At 42.8% G+C, this 26,000-nt stretch overlaps 1 protein-coding gene across 2 annotated transcripts in view; it reads right to left on the reverse strand.

Annotated features, from left to right (window-relative positions):
• The window catches only part of LOC109516561 (protocadherin-1-like), a 112,255-nt gene that overhangs the window by 19,492 nt on the left and 66,763 nt on the right, over positions 1 to 26,000 (reverse strand). The window contains exon 5 of one of the 2 annotated variants that reach the window (XM_019871216.1): positions 6,348 to 6,781. The exons of the other annotated variant lie outside the window; for it this stretch is intronic. Coding sequence (XP_019726775.1) covers positions 6,723 to 6,781 — 59 coding nt within the window. The 3' untranslated portion in view covers positions 6,348 to 6,722. Of the gene's footprint in view, positions 1 to 6,347; positions 6,782 to 26,000 lie in introns of those variants that run through there. 2 annotated transcript variants of the gene reach the window in all.

Raw genomic sequence — 26,000 nt, forward strand, 5'->3', positions numbered from 1 at the left:
AAGCACACACTGTAACTATTGCAGTAATGGAGGTTGGAAGGTTCCTTCTACAAACTAGTCGGCTCTGTGTTTCCTCATTAAGGAGGACAGTCAGGACAGTTACAAAGGCGTGCGCACACAAACACACACACACACACACACACACACACGCGCGAGCGTGTGCGAGCGGGCACTTGAAGCACACACTGTAACTATTGCAGTAATGGAGGTTGGAAGGTTCCTTCTACAAACTAGTCGGCTCTGTGTTTCCTCATTAAGGAGGACAGTCAGGACAGTTACAAAGGCGTGCGCACACAAACACACACACACACACACACACACACACGCACACGCGCACGCGCACGCGCACACACACTGAAACTTTTTACAGGGTAGCTGTAGACATAAAATACTTTTAAAAGGCATTTTTGAAGCCACTTTGGTCAAATCAAACATTTCACCTTCATTAAATGTGACAACCAGGTGTGGGTGATTTTTTTCAAAATGGTAGCAATTCAATTTTTTTGTCTGTCGGACGTGGTCAACATCTGTTGGTCTTGAGTGTATTGGATGTTTCTTTCTCATTGATGTCAGGTGTTGCCTTCAGGGACAGTTTGAAATCACAGTTTTCCTGCCGCACCACACCTGAGTGATTGTTCCAAGTACCCCCAACTATCTATCTACCTGGATTATGTCCGTCCATCCGTCAAGCTAGCTTGTATTTTGCCTTCAGGGACAGTGTGAAATCCCCTCTCACGCGTCAACTGAAGTACATTCATCTATCCATCAAATCTAGTCAGGTGCCTTCGGGGAAGTTCTGAAATCATAGCTTCTGTCTCGATTTGAAGTAAGATGATTTTCATCCTAGCTAGCTATTAAATTCATTCACCAACATCTTGTGTGACATGGAATAGTTGTCAGGATGTGACAATTGCTTTTAACGCAACAGAAATTTGTTTTCCGGGTGTTAAAAACTTCACACCCTGGTCCGAGCTCCCGGCAAAACAACTTCTGTTCCGCCTCTGTTACACTTTTAGCACTTAGCGTGGAAGCCAGGAAATTAAGACATCTTTCTCTTTCCCATCCTGTGTTGGTTCGTATCTGTCACACGGCGCAGCAGGATGGGGAAAAAGCTGATTTTGATGGGCGGTGTGAAAGGGGGTTTCGAGAGCTAAGTAAGTCAGAAGAATCTAGCTTGAAGCGTATGACATCGTCAGCGTCTGGCGTAATGTATAAAAAGTTGTCAGACTCGAACAAATGCTTACAACATAACAGGGAGATTGACAAACGAGTGTTCTGTAATAAACTTCACACCACCCCGTCATTGCTTTACCTTTTCACACAGACACCGTTACGCCTCTATTAAACCTTCAATACTACTCCAGATGCCAGAAAATTAACAGCTCTCCTCTGGCTTCGGTTTCCCGCTCATTTCACAGAAGTTGCCTTTGATGGCAAGTGTGAAAGGGGCTGATGAAATTCTCTGTGGGATGTTTGATATGATTTACTGTCACCTTTCTTCCCCGAACGGGTATCCGATGTGTGAATACGACCCTTTAGCGCTTGCAGATGCAGACAGTGTGCAGCTCGTAAAGAAGAAGAAGAAAATTAAATTAGCGCTGAGCTTTTTAACGTCCATTTCGCGCTGCCACTTTGAGCGGGGCAAGCGCTTAATAAACTCTCATTATTCTCTGATTCACGGCGCCAAAACATGCCGGCTCCACTCCCGACGTTGTTAATTTGTGACGCGTGGCCGCTAAACACTTGGTTAGCTTTATCTGCCGTCGTAACACGTGCACTGCGGCGCTTTATTAGCACTCACGCCGCCCTTCATTTGGCTGCGGTTAAATCTAACGTTTCCTCTCCTTTTCAAAGGGTTTTTGGCCTCTCCAGGGAAACGGACGCTCTTTAGTTGCTACGCAATGTTGAACGGCAAAGACAAAAAGGAGAGCAAGTAGCTGCTAGGTATTTTCTTGTTTAAAAAAAAAAAAAACAGTCTTAAACTACAATAATAACCTGAAACCACATAAAATGTTCACAAATATCACACACTGGTAACTGTACTAAATGCTTGGCTTGTAATCAAACTTGGCCATGAATGACTTAAAAGTCAAATGTAGCTTTGTCCAATTATCTAGTACACGGGTTTCAAATTTGGTAGATTTATAAAGTTCGCCTTTGCGTAAATCGACCAAATTATCCAAAAATGGCAATCCCAAAGCAGCTCTGTGTGTGTTTTCAGACATGGTTACTCAGGACATTTTTTTGGAGTGTCTACTTCTGGTCGATATGCCTACCAAATTGTATGTTACTAAATTTAAATGGTTTGGAGGACTGAATTTACAAATGTGCATGAATGGCCAAAATTTCCATAAATATCACTTTCAAAACATAATGGCAGACTGCTTGTGTATTTTCAGGTCTGACTTTTTTTTTTTTAAACACTTGCTTACCAAGTTTAACGTTGCTATGGGGAACAGGCTGTGGGGGATGAATTTTCAAATGATTTGAAAATTTGTCAGCGATTCATCCAAATTTGCTGCAAGGCTTTGACCAAACACAATGACAAAAATTTGGCTGAACATGGTTCAAATTTGGTTGCCATTGTCCCACATCTATAGAAAAGAGTTTGCCTTTGATGCACCCCTGAAAATGGGCAATATATATATATTTCGGGCATGGCTTCTTGGATATTTTTTGTGGGTCAACTCATGATGGACATGTTAAGTCAAACTGGCTGTGCGGGCTGATTTTTATTTTATTTTTTTTCTTTGTGAGACTTAAAAGGAAAAATCCAGTCAGTGTTGCACGCTTGACTTGTGATATGCGCACACACACACACACACACACACACACACACACACACACACACACACACACACACACACACACACACACACACACACACACACAGTCTTCCAGTGTGGAGTGTGGCAAGATGGATGACTGCACATGAACACATACACACATGCATACAGCCACACAGGCACAGTATCACTGTTGGTGTGTGTGGCGTCCAGAGAGTGGGATGGTGATTAGTGTTGGGATTCTGGGACTGTGGCCTCAGTTTTCATTAAGAGCCATAAACTCACATGTGTTACATCACCGCACACACACGCACACACACTCCTTGTGTGCTAGGCGTGCGAATGTGTCTGTGCGCGTGCCAGTGGCCGAGCTTTGAAGACGATCGAGTGTGAACGAGAAAGATGTTGTTTATCATGGCAGTAATTAAGCCCGCTGTTCAACTTTAATTAAAATATAACAGCAGCACTAAGTATCAACGCACACACGTACACACAAAATACATTTTTAGCTGGCTATTTGCCACCAAAGATAATGCTACATAAATTGTGATAGGAAGCAGCGCGATCCGACGTTCATGATCCAAAAAAGGCCTGAAACCAAATGAGATTAAAATGTGAGCTTGGGAATGTTAATTATTAGCGAAACCTCAATTAAAATCGAAATGGCTTCCTATGTATATGCACAGCCTTGGGCCAAAGTCTTGAGACGCCACTGGTTTAATAGGACACGGTTAGCAGGATTATACCAATGGTGCTGTTTAATGAATGAAATCAATAAACTAAACAAAAAACACACCAAAAAAAAAATGCTAAAAGTGGCTGAGCCAATTTTTATTCAAATAAGTGGTCCAGATAATGGATAATGGATAATGGATAATTATTCCATTGACTCCAAGAATCACCAAGGGCTACACACTCCTGTTTAAATGCCAGGTTTTTGTTGTATACAAAATGCGACCAAGATAAATTGTTTTGAAACAGCGAACATATCGAAATAGATTTCGACTCGGTGTTGTGCAGACCTCCACCAAGGCTCAGCTGTGCAAAGACGGACATGTGGAGTTTTGTTTCAGGCATGGTGTTTTGAGACTTTTTTGTGGGTCTGCTCATGATAGACATGTCAGCCAAATGTCACATTATCTGTCAAATTAGCATCAGGGGCTGACTATTATTTATTTTTTAATTATTTATTCATTACTTTTTTTTTTTTTTTTTTTAAATCTATGAATGGCCGAAATGAGTCTAAAAGGTCTGCTTCAAACAAAAATGACAGCCTTCCAGTGACATTTTGGGCATTGCATTGGGCATTTTTTTTGTGGGTCTAGTTGTGATCGGCAAATTTCACTGTGTATGAATCAACGCACAACATCAGCTCAGCACGACTTTATTGTCATAAAAACGTGAATAAAAATCATAATTGTCATTATGATAATAAATACATTCACAGGAACAATCTCCTGCTACACTCCATCCAAGTAACTACATCCCATAATACACACGCACACACGCGCACAAACCACCGTTACAGACACGTGATAAATAGTCCATTCAACTATTAGGCTTTGACAAGAAGAAAGAGGCTCGACTGACAGCTTGCGTGGCGGGTGGGTCTTAGAATGAATAAATCCGATGTTTTTGGATGTTACATAGTAACACTTTCCAGTTTGTTAACAAGAGTTAACATGGAAATGAGCAGTTAACTAACGTGCCAAGTCACGACCTCTTTGTAAACTAGTACGTTTAATTACTCCGATGTGACATAGCATATTTATTTATTAAAAATTAAAAAAATAATAATAAATAAAGGTCTTATAAACTGAGGAGAAGTGGTTACATTTGTACACCGTAGTAATTTCCGCACAATTGCTAGTTGGTGCTGATTATCGTTTTAACCCACCACTGCATTCCAAATACTGTACGGTGATACTTTGACTTATAAGTTTAATTTATGCCTTGACCAAGTTTATTAATTCCATTATTCCATTCCAGCCTGCAAAAAGAATACTATAAGTTTGTTGTTGTTTTAATTGAGACAACTTGCACTTATCTGAAGCTCGCTCATATCTAACATTAGTTTTTCTGACCGTCTCCATGCCATTTGATTCCTTGTCATACACGTTAGCCAGCGAGCCTCGCCTAGCGCTCTACCCTAGCCGCGTAGCCTAGCGAGCTAGCCTGGCGACCTAGCCTAGCAATTAGCAGAGAAACGGGCTGAGATAAGAGACGTTAGCAAGCAAATAAAAGTAAAACTGCTTTTGGAGAGGGTTTTTTTTTTGTTTTGTTTTGTTTTGTTTTTCAGAGGGGCTGACATCAGCGAAAGCAAACGCTAATAATGCTAACGAGCTAAAGGATCATGTGGTTGCTGCCATTATTTGAACACATCACACTAACATCTTGTGGTATTATTGTCAATTGTTTGAAAAGGGTATCCGCAGCGGGCAGGAAGCCACAATGAAGACCTCTCATTTGTGAAATGTGACTACTTGGAGTAGACTGTCTTGGTAAGTCCAATTTTGAATGTATAATTTTTCTTGACACATGTTTTGATTACACAGCACAAAGAAAACATGTCAAAATGTATCGTGTCACGGGAATTGAATGCCGGATGTAAGGATTAGGTGCCATTTTTCAGATTTCTGGTTAGGATTAGCAGAATTTGAGATTGTGGGTAATGTTTTTTTGGTTTGAGGTAGGGTTTGTGTTCGTGGGCTCGGGTTCGGTTGTGGTCGGCGGTTTGGTTAGTCGCGGGGGTTCTGTGAGCAGGGTTATTGGTGGACAGAATAGGCTTTGGGTTAGTGGATTTGTAATTTTGACACATTTATTATTTCAAATTATTATCAGCAAATTTGCAGCCCTGCATATGAATCAATACCCCATAAGTAGCTCTCAAAAAGGTCAGTGACCCCTGAATAGGGCTTCAGGGTTGGTTAGAGAGTTATTTTAGCGGCTGTCACTTGAGTGCATTATGGGTAGGCTTCAATTTGGATTTGTCTTTCAGGGGTATGAGTCATTTGGGGTTAAGTGAATACATTTATAGTTGGAGAGTTCTATTGGGGTTGGTGTTATGTTTAGGGAAGTGGGGTTCGGATGCGGTAAGGGGGTTTGGGTTAATTTAGTGCAAGGTTATGGTTTGGCTCAGTGGCTTCCCGCAGAATTCATTTGGGGTAGGATTTGTGTGTAGGGTCTTGGGTTGGTTGCTTAAGAGCTTGTACTGTCGGTTGAGGGTTAGAGGTCGTGGGTTAGGGTCTTAAGGTTTGTTAAACTTTGTGTAATTCGTGTATGGTTAGAGGTTAGGTGAGTTAAGGTTATTGTTAGTAGGTTTAGGGTTGGTGTGGGTGGTGTTATGATTAGATTTAAGATGAGGATCTGTGGACACCCTGTTTAAACTGTGACCGGACTTTTTACGTCATGTGTCCTCAAAGAAAATGTGCTCAAAGAAAAAAAAGCTCTGGTGTTTTAAGACAGTGATTTTATAGTCTTTTAAAAGTATTTCAGTTTACCAACAATGAAATTTGAGGCCCAATTAACACCAAAAAAAAATATATATATATATATATAATTCTCTCACTTTTCTGTCAGGAATTCTGGCCAATGCGAGCTGTCAGAACTTTGACCCTGACCACTGAAACAAGCACCAAAAAAGAACCCTGAAGCAGAAGTTTGCTTGTCACTTGATCATTTGATGAAAAACAAAAAGATTTAAAAAAAAAGATAATCCAGTCAGTCCACGGGCGTCCCCAAAAGGTTATTTCTGTCTTGCTGTGAATATTTTCTCCTCATTCCAAGAAACCACAAAAAGTCATTCAGGAGCATTAAAAAAAAAAAAAAAATTACAAATGCAGCAAAGACTGGGGGGGGGGAAAGCGCAATAGTGTTTAAAATGGACCAGGAGCAATAAGAAGAAGACAAAAAAGTGTGTCTGTTCTTTGGGACTTTTTAAGGAAGTCTTTTTAGTCCGGCCGCCCTCTCCGGCTGGCTGCTGGACGACGCTGCACCTACGAGAGGATAGACACGCAACGTCTTACACCTCAGTTCACCTCAGGTCACGCCAGGCACAAGAGCACAATCCATGCAAAAAAAAAAAAAAAAAAAAACAAAAAAAAAATTTTAAAAAATCAAAAAAATTGAGGGGATGGGATATTAAAAATAGGAGTGGCTTGAAAAAAATGTACCGGCGTATTGAAGCAAAACTAATGCTTGGAGGAGATGAAACAAAAAATGAATGTACATTTCTCATCATTTAAGACATCAAGCACATGATCAAGATTACAACACCTTTGAAAAAAATCACTTGGACCTTTCATGTTTGAATATCAAAGAATCAAACAGATATAGATACTGTGCTATATCCGTTTGCCATCGTTAGCGTCATTAAGTTGAGCAAGTTAGCATCAAATTTTCCTTTTTTAAAAATTGCGAATGAACTCCTATTTACATTTTGTGTGAAGTTGTTTTGATTCGTTGCTACTTGACTTGTAGAATTCTTGTCATCCATATTAGCAAGTTCGCCAGGCTTGTGACTGCTAAAATTGCCAAGCACTTCATCACGAGCATGGTTAGCCAACGTTAGCATCGCCGATTCTCCAGAAAATTTAAAACTACCTAACTTGCTAGTTGAGCGAATTTTCACTTCATTGGTGATCACACATTTACTTAAGTCCCATTTAGTAATTTCGTATTGAAAGTCGTTATGATGTTTTGATTTTTAGTCATGTTGATGAGCATGTCCAGCATTGACCAAGCCTTGTGCCGTTGCTAATCCAAAAAGTGGGCATTGGGGGAATTTGGGGATTTTTTTTTCAGCATTTTTTGACACACTTCTACATTTCTGAGGAGCGTGATCATTTTTTAAAAATTAAACTGTTACTTATACTCCACATGGCATTCACATTTAAATTATCATGAGCAAAAAAGTTCCAATTTATGTGGCAAAATAAAATTCAAAAGTAAACAGAAAATGTGTATGTACGACACGACGCAGCCATGTTCTAACATCACTACCTCTTCGCCTGAAGTTGCCATCTGTTGCTTCCCTTCCCTCATTTATATGACACTGTAGCTTATTCTGCTTTTCATCTTCCTCTCCTCCATTTTCCCCCTCCTGCTACAAATGTCGCTTCCCGATGTGGGAAGTGGGTCAATGAAAGCAGCTTCCAGGTGTCATTTAAAGGTGGTAACATTTAAAGGTGAGAGAAAGGAAAGGGTAAACCCCGACCATGAAAATCATCCCAAATAGGAGTTCATCAAAGCCTTGAAATTCGTCCAAAATGACCGCTAACCAAAATAGTCAACATCCTTCTCAATTCATGACATCGATTTTTGAGACTTTTTTTTTTTTTTTTTTTTGTGTGTGTCCTCTAATGAAAGACTTGTCCAACCAATTTCGTATTGATCTGTAAAACTGGTGTCGGGGCATTTTTTATTTTTTTTTAAGTTGTGTGAATGGTCGAATTGACCACAAAATGATGACACCAAAACACAATGGCTGACTCTGTGTTTAATTTCGGGCATGGGTCCATTAGACATTTTCGCGCTCTGTTATGATTGAGAAATTTTACATTGATCTGTGCAACCGGTGCGAGGAGCTCCTTTTTTTTCCCCCCTGGGTATAGTTTGAATGGTAGATCACCCGTGCCTCTGTGGGTTTTCTCTGGGTACTCTGGTTTTCTCCCACATTCCAAAAACAGGCATGGTAGCTTGACTGAATACTAAATTCTATCTCGCTGTGATTGTGATGTTTATTATTTTGCTATTATGTTATTATGACTTCAAGATGGCGCCGCGAGAGTGTCTGCCTTTACTGCAGCTCCTATACTTTTTGTTCTTCTACTTTCTTCCTTTCGTAACTTTGCTGCTGTAAATTGGGAATTTCTCCATTGTGAGACGAATAAAGGTTTTCTTATTCTTATTATTGTGAGTGTGAATGTTGTTTGTGTATGTGTGCCCTGCGATTGGCTCGTGAGGATAAGCGGTTCAGATCATGGATGGGTGGATGGATCTATCATGAGTTTATTTTCAAAATGCCTCCCAAATTCACGAGAAACATGCTTAAAAAGACACAGGAAGACTGCCGTTTCACTTCAAAGTGGCCATTTTAGGCTCAACTGGCTTAGTTGCAGACAACTTTATTGAAATAAAAATATAAGCCCCCATTGCCAGTTTCACAAAACAAAATGAAATTTGGTCAACGTGTCTATAATGAGTAGACCCACAAAAAAGTCTAAGACGGAGGAAGTCTGCCATTTTGCTTTGAAACAGCCATTTTTTTCCTCAATTGCCTCAGTTGTGCCCAACTATCATGCATTTAAATTAAAAACAAACGAGTCATCCCCCAAAGCTCGTCTCACTTAGCAAACCAAAATTTTGTAAACATTTCTATAACGAGTAGACTGACAAAAACAGCTATGAATCCATGTCCAAAAAGACACTGGAAATCGAACACTTTGGCCCAAAGCGGACAATTATGACTCAACTGTCTCAGTTGCAGCCAACTGAATTTACAGTTAATACAAATTTCAGCCCGCGAAGCCACTTTCTATCATGAGTAAAATCAACACAAAAAGTCTCAGAAGACACACCCAAAAAGACAGACAAATTCTACCATTTTGGCCCAAAGCGGACATTTTAGACTCAACTAAATAAAAATAAATAAATAAATAGTCAAACCTCGGTTTTCGAACGTCTCTGTTCTCAACCAAATCGGTTTTCGACCAAAAATTGAGTTTTTTTATGCCTCGGATTCCGACCAAAAATCGGTTCTCGACCAAACTGAGCTCACTTGAATGCGCCACTTAACTCCTCTCGCCTTCCTTACACGAGGAAGTGACGCTCCCTCGGGTAGACGAGGAAGTGACGCTTCCTCGTGCAGCGTTCCATTGTGAGCAGACGTGTTCAATCAAGATTTTTTTTTTTTTTTTTTTTAAAAGAGCGTGGTTTCGGTTTTCGAACAAATCGGTTTTCGAACAGCCTTCTGGAATGGATTATGGTCGAAAACCGAGGTATGACTGTAAATAAATACATAAAACAGTCTATGATGAGTAGACCCACAAAAATGTCTCAGAAACAATGTGCAAATCTGCCATGATGGACCAAAGTGGAGATTTTAGTCCCTGGAAAGATCCATGGATGCATATATTTAACAGCGCTAATAAAGTGTGATTGAAGTATGAAATAAAAATGATGCTTGTTTGGCGTGCTCCTCATTCCAAACTGTCTCTTCTGACTGCAGTCACTTATACTCCGCTGAGGAAATACAGCAAATATTTGCTTTATGCTAATGAGCGGTGCTTCACGCAAGCAAATTGCCTCAAAGCAAACAAACAAGTCGGCGAAGTAGACCTGCGAGCCGCTGGACATTTTCACAAGATGGTCGCAAGCCGCCTTCAAGACGCTAAAACGCGTTAATGGCCGCCACTCACGTTTAATGTGCATGGAAATTAATCTTTAATGGGGTCGTGGTCTTTACCCGGCGCCATGTTGTCATTAGCATAGGCGGTGATAGCGCACGCTACATGTACATCAGTGGTAATTACGCCAATCTGAAAGACAAACATTCATTTTTAGCCTCAAAGTAAAGACATCATTAACATACAAACTTTGGCAACTATAATATCTGCGAGTTACCAATGTTTATGAAATACTGAGCGTTAACACGGCTCGGATGTGCATGCTAGTAGCCAATCGATATTATTTCGCTTTAATGACCAAAACGTTCCATTTATTCTGTTATTTGATCATTGCTTTTGTTTCAATGGTTTTTTTCTCTTTTGAGGCTGATTTGGATGCACAGACTCAGACATGAATAGTCGCATTCAGAGTGAACGTGAAAAGCACTTGGCCGACACACGCAGTGTGCTGTTGGCTTGCACATGAAAGGATTCCAATGACGTAGCTCCTACTTGACCGGCACGGTCAAGGTAAAAAAAATTTTTTTTCCCTGTCAAAGGCGCAAAGTGAGCAAAAGGAATAAAAAAGCAGAGATGTGAAAAGAAAAGACCAGACCAGTTGAGACCAGATGAGATGAGGAGGCATTGAGAGGACAAGTGCAGGAGAGCGAAAAACACTACAGAGGAAGAACGATATGCGGATCACGCCTTCAACAATATACATAAAAAAGGAGAGATGATGAGTGCGTGTGTGCGTGTGTTTGCAATTTAACTCATTTGAGAACACAAAATGGAGTCTCGCTGTCAGTCGAAGATGATTGTTGTCTTGCTACGTTTCATCCTACAGCTCCTCCTTTCTCCGCCTCCTCCTTCTCCTCTTCCTCTTTGCGTTTGCCATCTTCCTCCTTTTTGTGCACTTCTTACTCCTCATTTTCCTCTCTTCCCGTCATCATCTTCCTCCTCATTCATCTCTTCTTCCTCTTCCACCTTCGACTTCTCCGTCTCTTCTACATTTTTCTCCTTTTGCTCCCTCTACTCCTCCTCATCTTCCTGCATGCCATTTTCTTCTCTTCCATCCTTCCTCCTCATCCTCGTTTTGTTCTTTGGATTTCTCTTCCCTCTCCCTATCTCCCTCCTGCTGCTCAATTTTCTTCTCCTCCTCCTCATCCTCAAACTGCATTTCCTTCCGCCCTTTTGACGCGTTGGCATTTCTCTCCCTCAAAATTGACGTGGTGAACTGAGATTTGCCACCTATTCTTGATCCTCTACTTAAAATATGTGCTGATCTCAAATCCAACATCTCCATCGACTGTCGTCTGTCATTTGGGTTGTTGACATAGCTGAATTTCACAGACTAGCTGGGCAAGAACCTATTGTGGACTCGACGAATATATTCGACGGTGGCAGTGAACGGCTGGATTGATGAACTAAATTCATCAGCTAAGTCAAGGCAGAACTTTGATTGCATACGCTAGTGTAACGACACAAACATTCACGTTCCAGGTGTGAAGTTTTCCTGACATGTGTATGAAAAGAAGATGGATCAAAAAAGGCATTTTAATACCTGGATTAGCATGTTAGCACGAGCAAGGGCCACTTGAGTCCTTGGCCCTGAACGTCTGTGTAACTTGTGTAGATAATCCGCCGGGCCTTTTGAATTTCTGCCTTTTCACGCCGCATTCACACACCCGGCCGCCTTTTCATTTGCTCTTTTGTGTGCCGCACAATGAAGGTGCCGGCTGAAGCGCCACCGCCGTCGTCGCTCCTCAGCCAGACCGCCCCCACCCCACCCCCCACCTTTCCGCCTTAAAAGAAGGTTTTGTTTTTTTTCCGACGTCTGCACCGTCTCCATCTTGACTTCCTTTAAAAAATAAAATTAAAAAAAAAAAAGCCTCGGGCTCCCGTATCTCGCTGGCTTTAACAAGCGTTCATTTTGTTCCTGACCCTTGAAGTAAATGCACTGACAACCGTGCACAGGCCTGAAAAGTGATTTGATCAGCAAAAGCTGAGACTTTTTGTGAAACATTGAAGGCGCATAGATATTAAAATACCACGTGCTACAGTACAGAATGTGGTACATTGTGTCTATGGACTGAATATGATATTCATTTAAAAAGTGAATATGATGTAAGTATGCTATTTTGGAGGTGGAAAGAACAATAAGCGGAATGTAAACAGCATCACTTTCAAGGCTGAGACTGTACATTCAATCTGGCAGACGCTACAGGTGCCTCACAGCCAGACCGAAGCAAACATCTCCCCACATGCCATCACACTTCAAAAACACTGACATCACAATCTGTCAACCACACTGTGGGATATTATTGTTTTCCATCCTGCTCACTTAAACGGTCACATTGCACAGCATCTCCAAAACCTGAAATTCTTCAATAGTCCAAACTGGACTTTCTACACTGCAAACTCGAATACACACTCCTGTATTTCATTGTTTAACTTGTCGTTTTTACTTGTAATTGTACATTCGCTACCCCTTTTTAATCTTTGAATACGTGGAAGGCGGCCATTAAAGTAATAATTTCATGACTGACAGCTACCGCTGTGTTTCAACGGTGCATATGACAAATAAAATCCTGAATCTTAAATATGATGCACTGGAAGTGGATAGAAAATAAATATGATGCAAATATGCTACATTAGTGCATCCGTAATGTGATGCAAATATGATTACGCTCACGGGAAATACAATAAATGTGATTTGAATATGCTACATTACAAGGCTACAGCCTTCCTGTGTGGAGTTGGGTGGTTCTCCCCGTGCCTGCGTGGGTTTTCTGCGGGTACTCCGGTTTCCTCCCACCTTCCAAAAACATGCGCGGCAGATTAATGGAACACTCGAAATTGTCCGGAGGTGTGAGTGTGAGCGCGAATCGTTGTTCGTCCGTGTGTGCCCTGCGATTGGCTGGCAACCAGTTCAGGGTGCCAGAAGAACACTGGGATAGGCTCCAGCACACCCACAACCCTCGTGAGGATAAAGCAGATCAGAAAATGGATGTACGGATGATCAAATAGGATGAAATGATACTACATTAGAGGTGTCCATAACATTTAAATCTGATGTAAAAGTGCTGTGCTACACAAATAAGAAGTAAACTTGAATGTAAATAATGACACAAACACATCCGTCAGTGGGAGAGATCTGATTGGTCGTCAGCAAGACAAATCAACTCCGACCGGACCAATCGCCACCACAACAAACTGCAAATCGGAAATTGACTTCCTGTCACAAGTGTGAGATTTGCGCCAGAAAACAACACACACACACACACACACACACACACACACACACACACACACACACACACACACACACGACGCAACACAACAGGTACACACAAACAGAGGTGGACATGAATCTCCACGCTTTCGTGCTGCCGCACACTGATGGCTATATATTTTTACACACACACACGGTTGTATTTTCTGGGATGTGACTCATGACTTCCCCTCACTGCACACAGACAAACTTGTGAAAATACACACACGAAGGTTACGCACTTTGAATGGGAGTGTGTTCTTCCTGCAAAAACGTTTTTTCAGTCCTGGTGTCGGATTCACAATATGGAAAGAGAAAAGGGCAGTCTTGTTTTTTAATGGCTGATTTCCTGCTTGGGAAAAAAAAACATTTTTTGTCAAGATGTAATTGAACAATTACGCTTGTTTTTTTTTTTCTCTTGAGAGAAATACAAAAGGAATAAAGTTGTATTTTCCAGTCATGTAGTTTCAGAAAGCAAGATTAAAATGAAAAATGAGAATTTTTTTTCATGTGATGACAATATAGTTAATTTTTTAACGTACAATGTATGAAAACAGTTTTAAAAATAGAGCTCATATTTTATGAGAATAAAAAAATTGAGGGAGAGACAAAAAAACACTGCAATATTGCAGAAACAAGATTGAATAAGTTTTTTTTTTTTTTTTTTTTTTTATGAAGTAGTAACTTTTTTCCAGAAAAAAAGTTGCATTAGCATAACACTGCAAGATGACAGTTCCGGGAAATACATTTTTTCATTTTTGTGCATTTTTCAAGAAAAAAAATAACATTACTGTATTTTTTTGGAAGAAATAAGTTCATTATTAGAATGGTCACTTTTAAAAAATATATATATTGAAAGAAACGTGAATTTTGGTCAAAAGTTTTGCATAACATTTGTTAGTTGTATTGTTTCAAGACAAAAAATACTTTTTACCTCCGACCTTTCGGTATGTTCATGCAAAGTAATAATTTCCCCCCTCCCAAAAAAGTCATGATCATTTTTGCGAAAAAAGGTCATTATTATGACAATAATGTATTTTTAGAGGAAAACAATGGTAGTCCGGTGGTTAGCGCGACGACCTCACAGTGCAGCGGCCGTGGGTTCGATCCCGGCTCCGGCCTTCCTGTGTAGAGTTTGCATGTTCCCCCCGGGCCTGCCTGGGTTTTCTCCGGGTACTCCGCTTTCCTCCCACATTCCAAAAACATGCATGGCAGACTGTTTGAACACTCTAAATTGTCCTTAGGTGTGAGTGTGAGCGCGGATGGTTGTTCGTCTCTGTGTGCCCTGCGATTGGCTGGCAACCGGTTCAGGGTGTCCCCCGCCTACTGCCCGAAGACTGCTGGGATAGGCTCCAGCACCCCTCGCGACCCTTGTGAGGATAAAGCGGATCGGAAAATGGACGGATGGAAGGATAATATAGTCATAATAATCAAAGAAAATATTATTTTGGGGAAGAAAATGTTGCCTTTAGGGAGGTGAGTCTGTAATTTGTCCACATTGTTAAAGAATCTTATCCTTTGAGTATCAAAAATAAAAAAATAAAAATCATCTGATTTACTTTTACCTCAATATAAAGGTGACTGAGTTTCAATCAGACACTTGCCACCTGCTCGGGAACCTGTCAGACATTCCCGAAGCGAGCGAGCCGGTCGGCAAACATCTGCCGGGACATTTGGGCTCTTGCCTCTGCGCCGGTGTGAGGAGGATGAACATAATGACGTCGACGGAGACGACGACGCTCTCTGTACACTCTCGGCCTTGGCTTGCACATCAACAGCGCGCCCCGTTAATGGAACACGAGGACGAGGAGGAAGAAGGTTGGTACGTTCTGACTTTGTCGTCCCGCCGGAAAAGAAAAATGTTGCTGCGCTGCGGGGGAGGTGACCCCGTCATCTGCGACGCCATGGATGTGTGTCACCCTACATTTGAGTGTGTGCGTGTAGCCCCCCCGGCTCCATCCTTGTTCTCTCCCCCCAATGTGAGCTCCGATCTGTGGCCCTCGGTGATGTTGCATGACGGATGTTCCTGCTGTTAAACAACACTGACATGCTGCATTTGTGTGTGCACGTGTGTGCGTGTGTCCTGTTCACGTTGTGGAGACTTAAATGCGAAGTTTAGGGTGACAACTTTTCGGGATTAATGCAGCCTAAAGGATACCACATTCAGGTCCTGTAAGCAAACTAAAATGGCTGACTTCCTGTATATTTCCAGCTATTACTTGTTGAGATTTTTTTCCAGCGATGACTTCTTGAGGTTTTTGGGCGAGGCTTGTCATGGTCGACATGGCCACAAAATTTTAAATGGAGAAATCAAACTGGCTTTGGGGGCTGAATTTTCATATTCTAATAGGTCGAAATTTCACCCCATCATCGTATTTCATGTCAGGCTATTTCAAATCATCAATTCCTCTGACTCATTGTAAAAATCAATTCACTCCACAAATGATTATTATTAGGTGTATTATCATACAAAATATATTTTGATTTGCACCTCCCTGACTGCAGCACAACTATTGCCAGGCTGGTCACACACAGAGGCAAGATTGGGGGTCCTATGTTCTCTCCCACAACAGCGCAAACACCCCTTTCTACCTGTACTCATCTACCAAAATACCAAAAGAAAGAAAACACAGTTAGATTGCGCTTTGCACTTCGCTGGACACGAGAATAGGGATGTGAAAGTCTGAATGTTGTTTAGATAACCAGTGTACATATGTTAGCGATATTTGACAAAGCCTGTTTTTTTTGGTTTTTGTTTTTTTTTTTCAATGGATGGCTATAATGCGTAATTTCAGCTAATTACATGCCAATGTTGCACTTAAGTACCAGTTTTTAGGCACGATAAGGCTCACCTAAAATCATTCGATTTTCTCAAAAGCCGACAGTCCGCCTGATAATACAATGCGCCTTGTATATGGCTCAACATTCGGATTTCTTGGACCTAGTATTTTAAATGTTCTGTAAATCACTTTGTTTCAGCTGCAGCAGTTGTGAAAGCTCTGTAGAAATAAAGCTGTATTGTATTGTATTGTATTCCCTTGAGTGTAGCACCATCTAGCGGATGAATAACAGCCAATATTGTAGCTTCTATTCTATGCGCGCTAAATATGAAAAGTTTTAAAATAGGCCATTATACTCCGAAGCACCTTTTTGTGCGGAAAATACGGTATGCGCCGCGGGCCCCAAATAGCCCCCCGGACGGAGTGTGGGCACCCCTAAATGTACATTAGAATCCATCAGGAGAATGCAGTTAGTCAAACAGGCTTTACTCGGCTCGTACCTGTCATGTGCCCTCCCCCTCCCTGGCGTCCTGCCGTCCGTCGTTAATGTAAGCCATGTGGTGCGGGCGTAATGCCATTTAATGCTATTGTCTGTCAAATCTGCTTAGGGATCAGCCAGGCCGGGATGCAGCCCGGCGAGCAGAGGCTGGATGGGCAGATCGTGTGCCGCGGATGACGGGATAATCCAATCACGGTGGGCGGATCACGGGCAGCCCGCTCGGCGTATTGCTGCCAGGGAGCACCTGGATCTCTTTGGCTTCTGATTGTTTGCTGGTCCGGCACTCGATATAGACTGGCAAAGTGATGGTCTCCCACATATTATTCACGCCATTTGAACGCTAAAACACCATTTCTGGGCGTCTTGCCTTCCACACATTCGCGTTTCAGTGCTATGATGTAGTTGGGACGGGCATACGCGGTTCTGATGTTTGAAGCGGCCCATCAATGGGAAGCAAGGATGACTTCAAAGGCAAAGATTACAGAAAATGCGGACGGCGGGAAATCAACCTTCAGGGTTTTACACAAAGTTTTACACATAAGCCGTCCCAAAAACCAACAGCATCCACTTCACAAGCACATGCAACAGCACTCGCCATTCATGCTGCTTTTTGGTCTCATTCACATCGTTTGCATATATGGCTTGAAAAACGGGGGAGGAGGAGGAGGAAATGGCGGAGGAAGAAAGTGACGAGGAGGAGGAGGAGGCATAATGTCATGGAGTCTGATGGCTTGATCTTTATAGTATCTTTGATTTGGAGTTGGCCATTCCGGGCATGTTGCAGAGTGAGTCGCCGTCGCCGTTGTGTCAGTTATTATCTGACAGACTACCAGTGAGAGATAAGGTGCAATGGTTTTTCAAGGCTCGATTAAAATCGCAATTATTCAGGGTTTCGGTAAACGGTTTTAAACAACAGCAACATCAAAGGAGCTGCATGAATTTGTGGCAAGTAAAGTCCATGTCTTGCACAGGACCAACAATCATCAATACGAAAGAGAGAAGGAAGTCTTTTTATCATAAAGAAAAAAATCCAAGCCATTACAATTTTGCAAAAACAGTAAATGACAAAGGCCGTGTATCTGACGTGTACTTAATTGTAAGATAACAAGCTAGGTGGTATGCCTGGGTCGAGTCACGAAAGTCTCAGAGAAAAATGCTGGTTTTATTCTAAAGCAGGGGTGTCCAACCCTGGTCCTCGAGGACCCTTTATCATATTTTAGATGTCTCCTTCTCCACCGCAGCTGATTCAAATCATCCGGATCTTATCAGGCTTCTCAGACCTTGCTGATGAGCTGATCCTTTCGATCAAGTGTGATAGAGGAGGGAGACATCTGAAACATACTATTCAGGGCCCCATGAGGAGTTGGGTTGGACACCCTTGTCCTTCCAATCATAACAAGAAGCATTCATGCACCCATCTGTGGTCTTGATCTTGTCTCCCAGTAAATGGCTTGTAGTACAAATCTCATTCTAATTAGCCGCATGTGGAGTAACGAGCTCCAGGACCGAGATTACCTGCCCGTCTGCATCTAATCCCGGAGATCATCTGCCTGAACTTCCTCATTCCTCTTTTTTGCCCCTCGTGCTCCCTCGCAGAGTCACGCGACCTCCGGTATGGAAACGTTTTCACTTGCCACATCTTCATGTTGGGATGATGTTTGCATAGTGTTTAGATGCATGGATGTGGTTCAGAATTTGACGAGTATCCTTGATGTATCATTTGAGCTGTTTGGATGGTTGAACTGTTTTGTGAAAGTGATGTGAGGAGCTCTCAAATACTGGCCTAACCCGAAACCCCCCGTTCAAAATCTAACCCTAACCCGAATGAACAGCCTATCCTTCAGACCAACCATTTTAACCGTTATCCATACCGAAACCTACAAAAACATGGCCTGAACCTCCGACCCACAAACCCCGCCCCTTAATCTAAATTCACAATGGCTTGAGGGTTAGCCCAACATTAATCCACGAACCTCCGAACCCTAACCCACTAACTCTTACAAACTCCAAACGACAAACCTAACCCGAGCGAATTCCTAACGAACAGACTATCTGTAATCTTAATATACCAATCATCCAACCCTCATCCAAAACCTCACGCAATTAAACCCTGACCCCAAATACGAAGTAGTTAAATAAACCCTAATCAAACTACACTAACCCTAACCTCATCCAAGACATTCGAGTCTGATTCTATGATGTCTTATCACGAAGCTACCCGATTTACCTTGAACCCAACTAACCCTCACCAGCCCTCAGACCTGTGAACCGATGAACCTTAACGATGGTTAAGGCTAAATCCGAAACCTAACTCGTAACCCACTAACATCAACTATCCTAAATTGCAACCCACTAACCCATTTAACTGAATCCTAAATAATTATCAATGCATAACTTTAATTCACCAACACTAAACACAACCCTAACCAAGCCACAGTCTGTTCACATCTCGTGACAAACCTAACCCACTGATCCCAACCACTAACCCACAACTAACCTAAACCTAACCCATTCATCCTCACTGACCTAACCAACCAACTCACTCTCAAGTATGAAATATTGCAAACTAATTGTAAACAGACTCAGTCTAACATGAGAACAGACGTGTTTGTTTGGACGAACACTTCGCCCCGCTGTGTCGGAAACCCTTTGGGCGGAAAACCTGATTAACTCGGGAGGGATCGTTGCGCTAATACGTGGCAAATAAGTGGATTAGCGGAGGGTCACTGCGGATTAGCCGTCGTCTTTTTTGTTCCACACCGACATCTCCCCTCCCCAAAAACCTCCCCTCGTAATCTGCTGGAAATCCTGTGAAGCAAAAGGCTGGCGGCCAAACGGGGATCCCATTGCTCTAGACTGGCTTTTTTTTTTCTCACATTTTCAGGAATATTATCAAATGGAACGTGAAGTTGTTTTCCAAGGTAAAGAGTTTCAGTTTCATTCAGCACTGCTTACCCGCGCTGTGGGTTAATATTGCCAATGCTGGACCTAACAGACTTTGACAGCTACTGTATGACGGGGCGTTTTGCGTGAACCGGGCACTATTTTCGGTCTGTGAAATCAGAGTCCTTTTGTTGCGCGTCCATCCAGTTGAGGTTCCACTGTATGTGAACACACAACTGTACCTAATGTATTGTCCTTCCTTGTGCTTCTCCTTCAGTGGTGTCTGAAGGCGGGTGGCAAACCAGCTCCATGGCATGTTCGTGCCACCAACTGATATTGTCCTTCCACTGCGAAGAAACCAATGTGACTTGATGATGTCTTGAAGTTTGCTGCCGCCCTCGAGTGGTGGTGGTCAAAAGCACAGTCAAATTTTTGCTCGTATCGCAAGACAAAAATAAATCATCCAATCAACTGCTTGCAAAACTCGCAAGTTAAGGCACTTGTATCTCAAGGCAAAAGTGTCGTGTATCATTACCTTTAATTGATAATTCATTTTAATATGTCTATTCATAATTTTTGAGTCATGAATTGAATTTGAAATTTTTTATTGGGTTCATTTCAATGATATTTGGAGATTTGTTCTCAAGCCGTACCATGTCACGGTCCACGGACAGTTATTAAAACTTCATTTTTAACGAAATTTCCCAGAGTTTGTATGTCAAATTAACCTTCCCCATTGAAATTTATTGAAACACCATTAATCTGTCCCAGTGCCCTCAAAAATTGCTTTGCGGTGTTATGTTTTAAAAACAGCATTGTATTGAGTAAAACCATCATAAACAGTTACCACAGTATGACCTGATTTTTACTTTATTTTTGTTATTTGTACTACAACTGATTTAAAATCAATGGCAATAAAATGAAATGCCACGTGCTGACTTCACTGAAAAAGTGTTTGAGGCAATTCGGCCTCAATTCAAGCCAAGAAGAACCCTGCTTAGCGTACGATTACCTCCTGGCTTTGGACTGTTGCCCTCCTCCACGCGCTGTCTGCTCGCCCACATAAAATACAGAGCATCAAAAGCGCGCGTTGCCGTGACAACCGACCCACATGAAACCCCCTCTGCCCCCAACCCCCGTCCTTCCATTCACGCCGCCTGTCCTAATTGGCCGGCTGGTGCCGACGGGTTAGAGGGGTCGTCCGGCGGATGAATGCCAAGGCGTCCACTCAAACGTGGCCCCGCTTTCATCGCCGCTTGCCTCAGCTGAAGGGACGCCAGCGGGGCGGATAATTGGCGGGTGGGCGGGTGCTCGCAAGGACCTGGCGAAGTCTTTGCAGCGTGTCCATGTGAAGGCAGCGCATCGAGCTATCATTTGCTCTACTTCACATACAGAAAAAAATTAATAACAATAAATGCCTGCTGGTTTGAGAAGGCGCCAAAGGTGGCAGGTGTTGGTGAAGCAACAGGTGCGTTGGAGTGTGATTGCACTCACTCAATTTTTGTTTGGCGCCTCAACAATAATATAATTGTTTATGAGTGATGACTTTTAAAGCGCTTTGATCCCTATCGAGATTGGTTCTGGTACGATACTAAGAAATGGCCAAAATCCCATAAAATGGCACCTTCAAAATAAAATGTGCATTTGACAACAGACGTTATGTTTAAATTTATGTGCGTTCTGTCACGGATTATGATTTTGTGTCAATCAGGCATTCCAGAAGGCGCTAGTGAGCTAGAGAATGAAAGTCAAATCTTTATTTCGCCGAGTTTATGAGGATTTTAGCCCCATTAGCGCTAATATTGGTTAATCCCGAGTGAGCAGTCACCGTCACCAGCATCACGTTGAGCGACAGGAAACGCTTGAGTAGTTCTTTTCCTTTTTTCCAATATTGGTTTAAGAGCACAGGTCCACCGCGAGCTGCTCATTAATTAGCAAGCATGGCGTTTAATTGGCGCGATGTGGCCAGCGAGCACCTTTAAACTGTCGCTAATCCATCAGCCGCCGCCCATTTTAATTGCTGCCGACAACATTTTAATTGAAGTGAAGGAGAGGCAGCTGGTTACAGCTTTTACTTTGACAGGGGAAGTTGAGTTGCAAGCGGGGAGCTACATGTCCCTGGATGCTCTTAACTAAAATGCTTCTGCTGCTTGGGTACACTCAATACTTTTTACTGTCTAACTACATTTCCTTTGTGAGACATTGGAAGACATTAAAATATCTTTTTTTGCGAACTAACTTTATTGTTTTTGGAATGCGGGAGGAAACCGGAGTACCCGAAGAAAACCACGCAGGCACGGGGAGAGCATGCAAAAAAAGATTTTGAAGATTCACGCTGACAACCATTATTGTTTCTCGCAAATAATCATGAACTTATTTCAGCAAGTAAAAGCTAAATCTCTGCACCTGTTACAACAGCATTGCTTTGGGAGTAAAAGAGTGCAGGCAGTTGACTGGTCTGCCTGCAGTCCAGACCTGTCTCCCATTGAACATGTGTGCCGCATTATGATCCATAAAATCCAACAAAGGAGACCCGGACTGTGGAGCAATTGAAACTTTACATCAAGCAAGAATGGGAAAGAATTCTACCGACAAAGCTTCAAAAAATGAGAGTCCTCAGTTCCCAAATGTTTATTGAATGTAGGTTAAAAAAAAAAAAAATAAAGTGATGTAGGATAGTGGTGAACATGACTGTCCCATCTTTTTGGAAATGGGTTGCAGCCATATAATTATAAATTCATGATTATTTGTTGAAAAGATGAAAGATTAGCAATTTGAAAATCAAATATCTTGTCTTCGTCATTTCAATATAGGTTGAACATGATTTGCAAATCATTGCATTCGGTTTTGATTTATATTTAACGCAGCATCCCAACTTCATTGGAATTGAGTCTGTAACGTTCCACGACAGCGTGTGTGCACATTGCAGGTGACTTTCCACAGATGATTAACTCCATTATCAACCACAACACCACCACCAGTGGGCGTCTTCTTGTTTCTACGGTGACATCTCCTCCCGGGACGGCGACAGGTCAGCACGAAAACAAAGTTAGACTCACCAGGGACACACTCGCATCCGTGTACACACACACCCGCACATACACACACACACACACACACACACACACACACACACACACACACACACACACACACACACGCGCGCACACACACACACACACACACACACACACACACACACACACACACACACCTGTTCTCATCCCCCGCTGACAACACACACACACCGACCTGTGTTCATTAGCAGCCATGATGTCGAGCTAACCTAGCGACCAGATCCGTGGCTAACTCCCTGCTGCGTCTGCGTTCTCATTGGACAGCTTCCCAGGTGTCCCCCCCCGTTCCTCTGAACCTACCCCCACAACCCCCGACCCCCGCAGCCGGTTGGTGGGCCATCTGCGGCAAGGACGTCAACAGAACTCACCGGGAACAGCTGGCAAGACGGGACCCGAGCCAGGGCCTGGCGGGTGGCGGCTTTGGGCAACTCGTTTTTAGATCACGACGACATGCGGCGCTAACCTCATCAAGCCACAAATAAATACACTCTGTTTTATTATGGTAATGATGATTAATATCATCATTACTATTAGTATTCAAATTCTCAGTGGCCCTCATGCCTCTTTGCCTGTTTTATGCAGAGGCCAGGAAAGGAGGATGTGGGGACACAGCATCGCAGACAATCTTAAAATCCTAATATGAAACCCGAACCATGTCTTGAAACCCTAATTTTGAATTCCAACCCTAATTTTGAAACCTAATCTTAGCTAGAAACCTTATTTGAAACTTTCACTTGAGACCCTATTTGAAACCCAAACCCTGTCTTGAAAGGCATATTTGGAACCCCCATCCCTGTCCTGAAACCAAACTTGAAGACCATCATTTTAAACCCTAACTTTCAACTTGGAAACATTAATCCCATTTTAAAACCCTGACCCAAATTTAAAACCCTGATTTAAAACCACAGTTTGAAACCCTATCAGTGGATTGAAAGCCTTACTTTCAGCTGGCCCAAACACAATTTTTAATGTTTTGAAACTTGTAACCCTAATTTGAAACCCTATTTTGAAACCCTGACATTCTGTGTTGGATACTTTTAAAAGCTCCACCTTCGACTGAAAGCCTAGGAACACTACGCTTTTTTAAAATTGATCGTTGCTTGAAATCCTAACCAGGCTTGAAATCTGAACTCCAAACCCTTCCCTTGCACTGTCTTGAAACCCCAACAGCCACCCAACCAGAACAGCATTGATACTGTGTCGTTGTGTGAACACACACACACACACACACACACACACACACACACACACACAATGGCTTCAGTATCCTCCTTTGCTGTGTTCAGCGTAAAAGACCGCAGCAGATAAACAGCAAATCTTGCATTTGGCTAATTTTGCGTGAGCTCTGCGTGAAAGATGCTTAAGCGACTGACTCCCCGTGTCTGCGTGTGTGCCAAACGTCCAGCACAGATAAGCTGAAATAAACAACAGACCTGCAAATAAATCCACCTCACTCTCGCTCTGCCTCCGAGGGGGGGTTGGGAGTGGAGGAAGGTGCGGGGGGGTTGGTTGTCGGCGAGCGAGGGATCGGAAGAGCTCCCCGCAAAGCTCCTCCACATCACAGCGAGCGATCACTCTGCCACACAAATAGCAAAACACAGAAGCTGAGAGGAGAGGGAGGTGCGCGTGCGCTTCCACGGGGAGGAATCACCTCTCATATCAGTGGCGCTTTTATCTGCCGGCTAATGAGCATCTCACACACACACACACACACACACACACACACACACACACACACACACACACACACACACACACGCGCGCAAAGACATGCACTTCCCGCACTCTTCCTGAGCACGGCAGTTTCGTCAGCCCCATCTCTCAGCGAGTGTCCCACTTCCAAAAGCGTGGACGTCCGCTTTCATGGTTACGCAACGCCGCTGCCAGCTTGTGCGTTGTTCAGGCTGGAAAGCCTTTGAACACGCTCGAACACTGCCGGCTTTAATGATTGCGTGTGTGTGTGAGCCATTATTAGTCAGTAAGTGATATATATATATTTTTTTTTGCAAAGTAAGCAGCTGCCAGCAGAGGGAATATACGTTAGCCTGATGCGCGAGCCAGTCACGAGGCACGCTGAGCTCCTCTAACGCTCATGAATTTCGGCTTACATTTGATCTTACACTAGCCAAGAAAAAAATGTTTACTGTATACATATGTATTATAATAGAAAAAAAGAACTGATTATACATCTGCAACAAGCTGGGACATATCTAAACCTGTGACAGTCAGACAACCAACTTTCTATAGCACCTTTCAAAGGAAGCTGAACTGTATTTAATCATCAGCCTGTCAATCAATAACCTGTGACATCCCCAGTTGTGACCTCATCAACCTGAGATGTAACCACCAATCACCAACTTGGGACATTATTAACCTGTGACCCCAACCAACCCGTGACATGAACAACCTGTGACATCACCAACAAGTGATATCATCATGGGAAATTTTCGGCGGTTAGCCTCAACATGCGACGCCACCCTGCTGTGACATCTTAACCCAATCCTAAATAGACCTGTGATGTCGACCTGTGACATCATCAACCCATGACATCACTACCCTGGTCGACAATAAATTGAATTGAATTGAATACAACTTTATTGTCAAATGTGATGTATAACAAACAGCACAGATGAAATTTCTTCCCCCTCAACATAAAACAAGAGGAGCCTGTGACATCACTCACCAACTTGACATGATCAACCTTTGACCCCAACCAACCTATAACTGTCACCAAGCTATGACATGAATCCATGATATCAGCAACCCAGTCCATAATAAACATCAACACCAACTTGTGACCACCCCGTGACTTCACCAAACCCCAACGCACCTGTGACATGATCAACCTTTGACATCAGCAGTGGTGTCACAAACCAACCTGTGACGTTAGCAGCCCTTGACATTGTCAATCTGTAACCTAACCAACCTGTGACATCATCGTGAGACCGCACCAACCTGTCATGTTGAACCCTTTCATGCACCCTGTAACCCAATAACATGTTCAGCTGTCCACTGTCGTAACCGCCGTCCCTGAAAGGGTTAACATGCTTTCTGTCAAATTCTGAGCCGAGCGGCCTCGTTGTGACGAAAGCCGGTGGTAGTGGTGGCGCTGCTCGGAACGCTGCCTTGTGCTCCAACATGAAGATCTGCTCGCTTGCATCTCCACACGGTCTAAAAGCTCTTGTAATGGACGCTAATGCCAGCGGCTCTCGTCCGCTACGCGCCGCTAATGCGTCCACTTCCTGTCGATGGCGAGTGTGTGTGTGGCGGGAGAGAGCTTCAGGATGTTGACGATGACGATGAAGATGCTGGGGGG

This window comes from Hippocampus comes, unplaced genomic scaffold, assembly GCF_001891065.2.
Source record: "Hippocampus comes isolate QL1 unplaced genomic scaffold, H_comes_QL1_v1.1 scaffold83, whole genome shotgun sequence".
Taxonomy (NCBI): domain Eukaryota; kingdom Metazoa; phylum Chordata; class Actinopteri; order Syngnathiformes; family Syngnathidae; genus Hippocampus; species Hippocampus comes.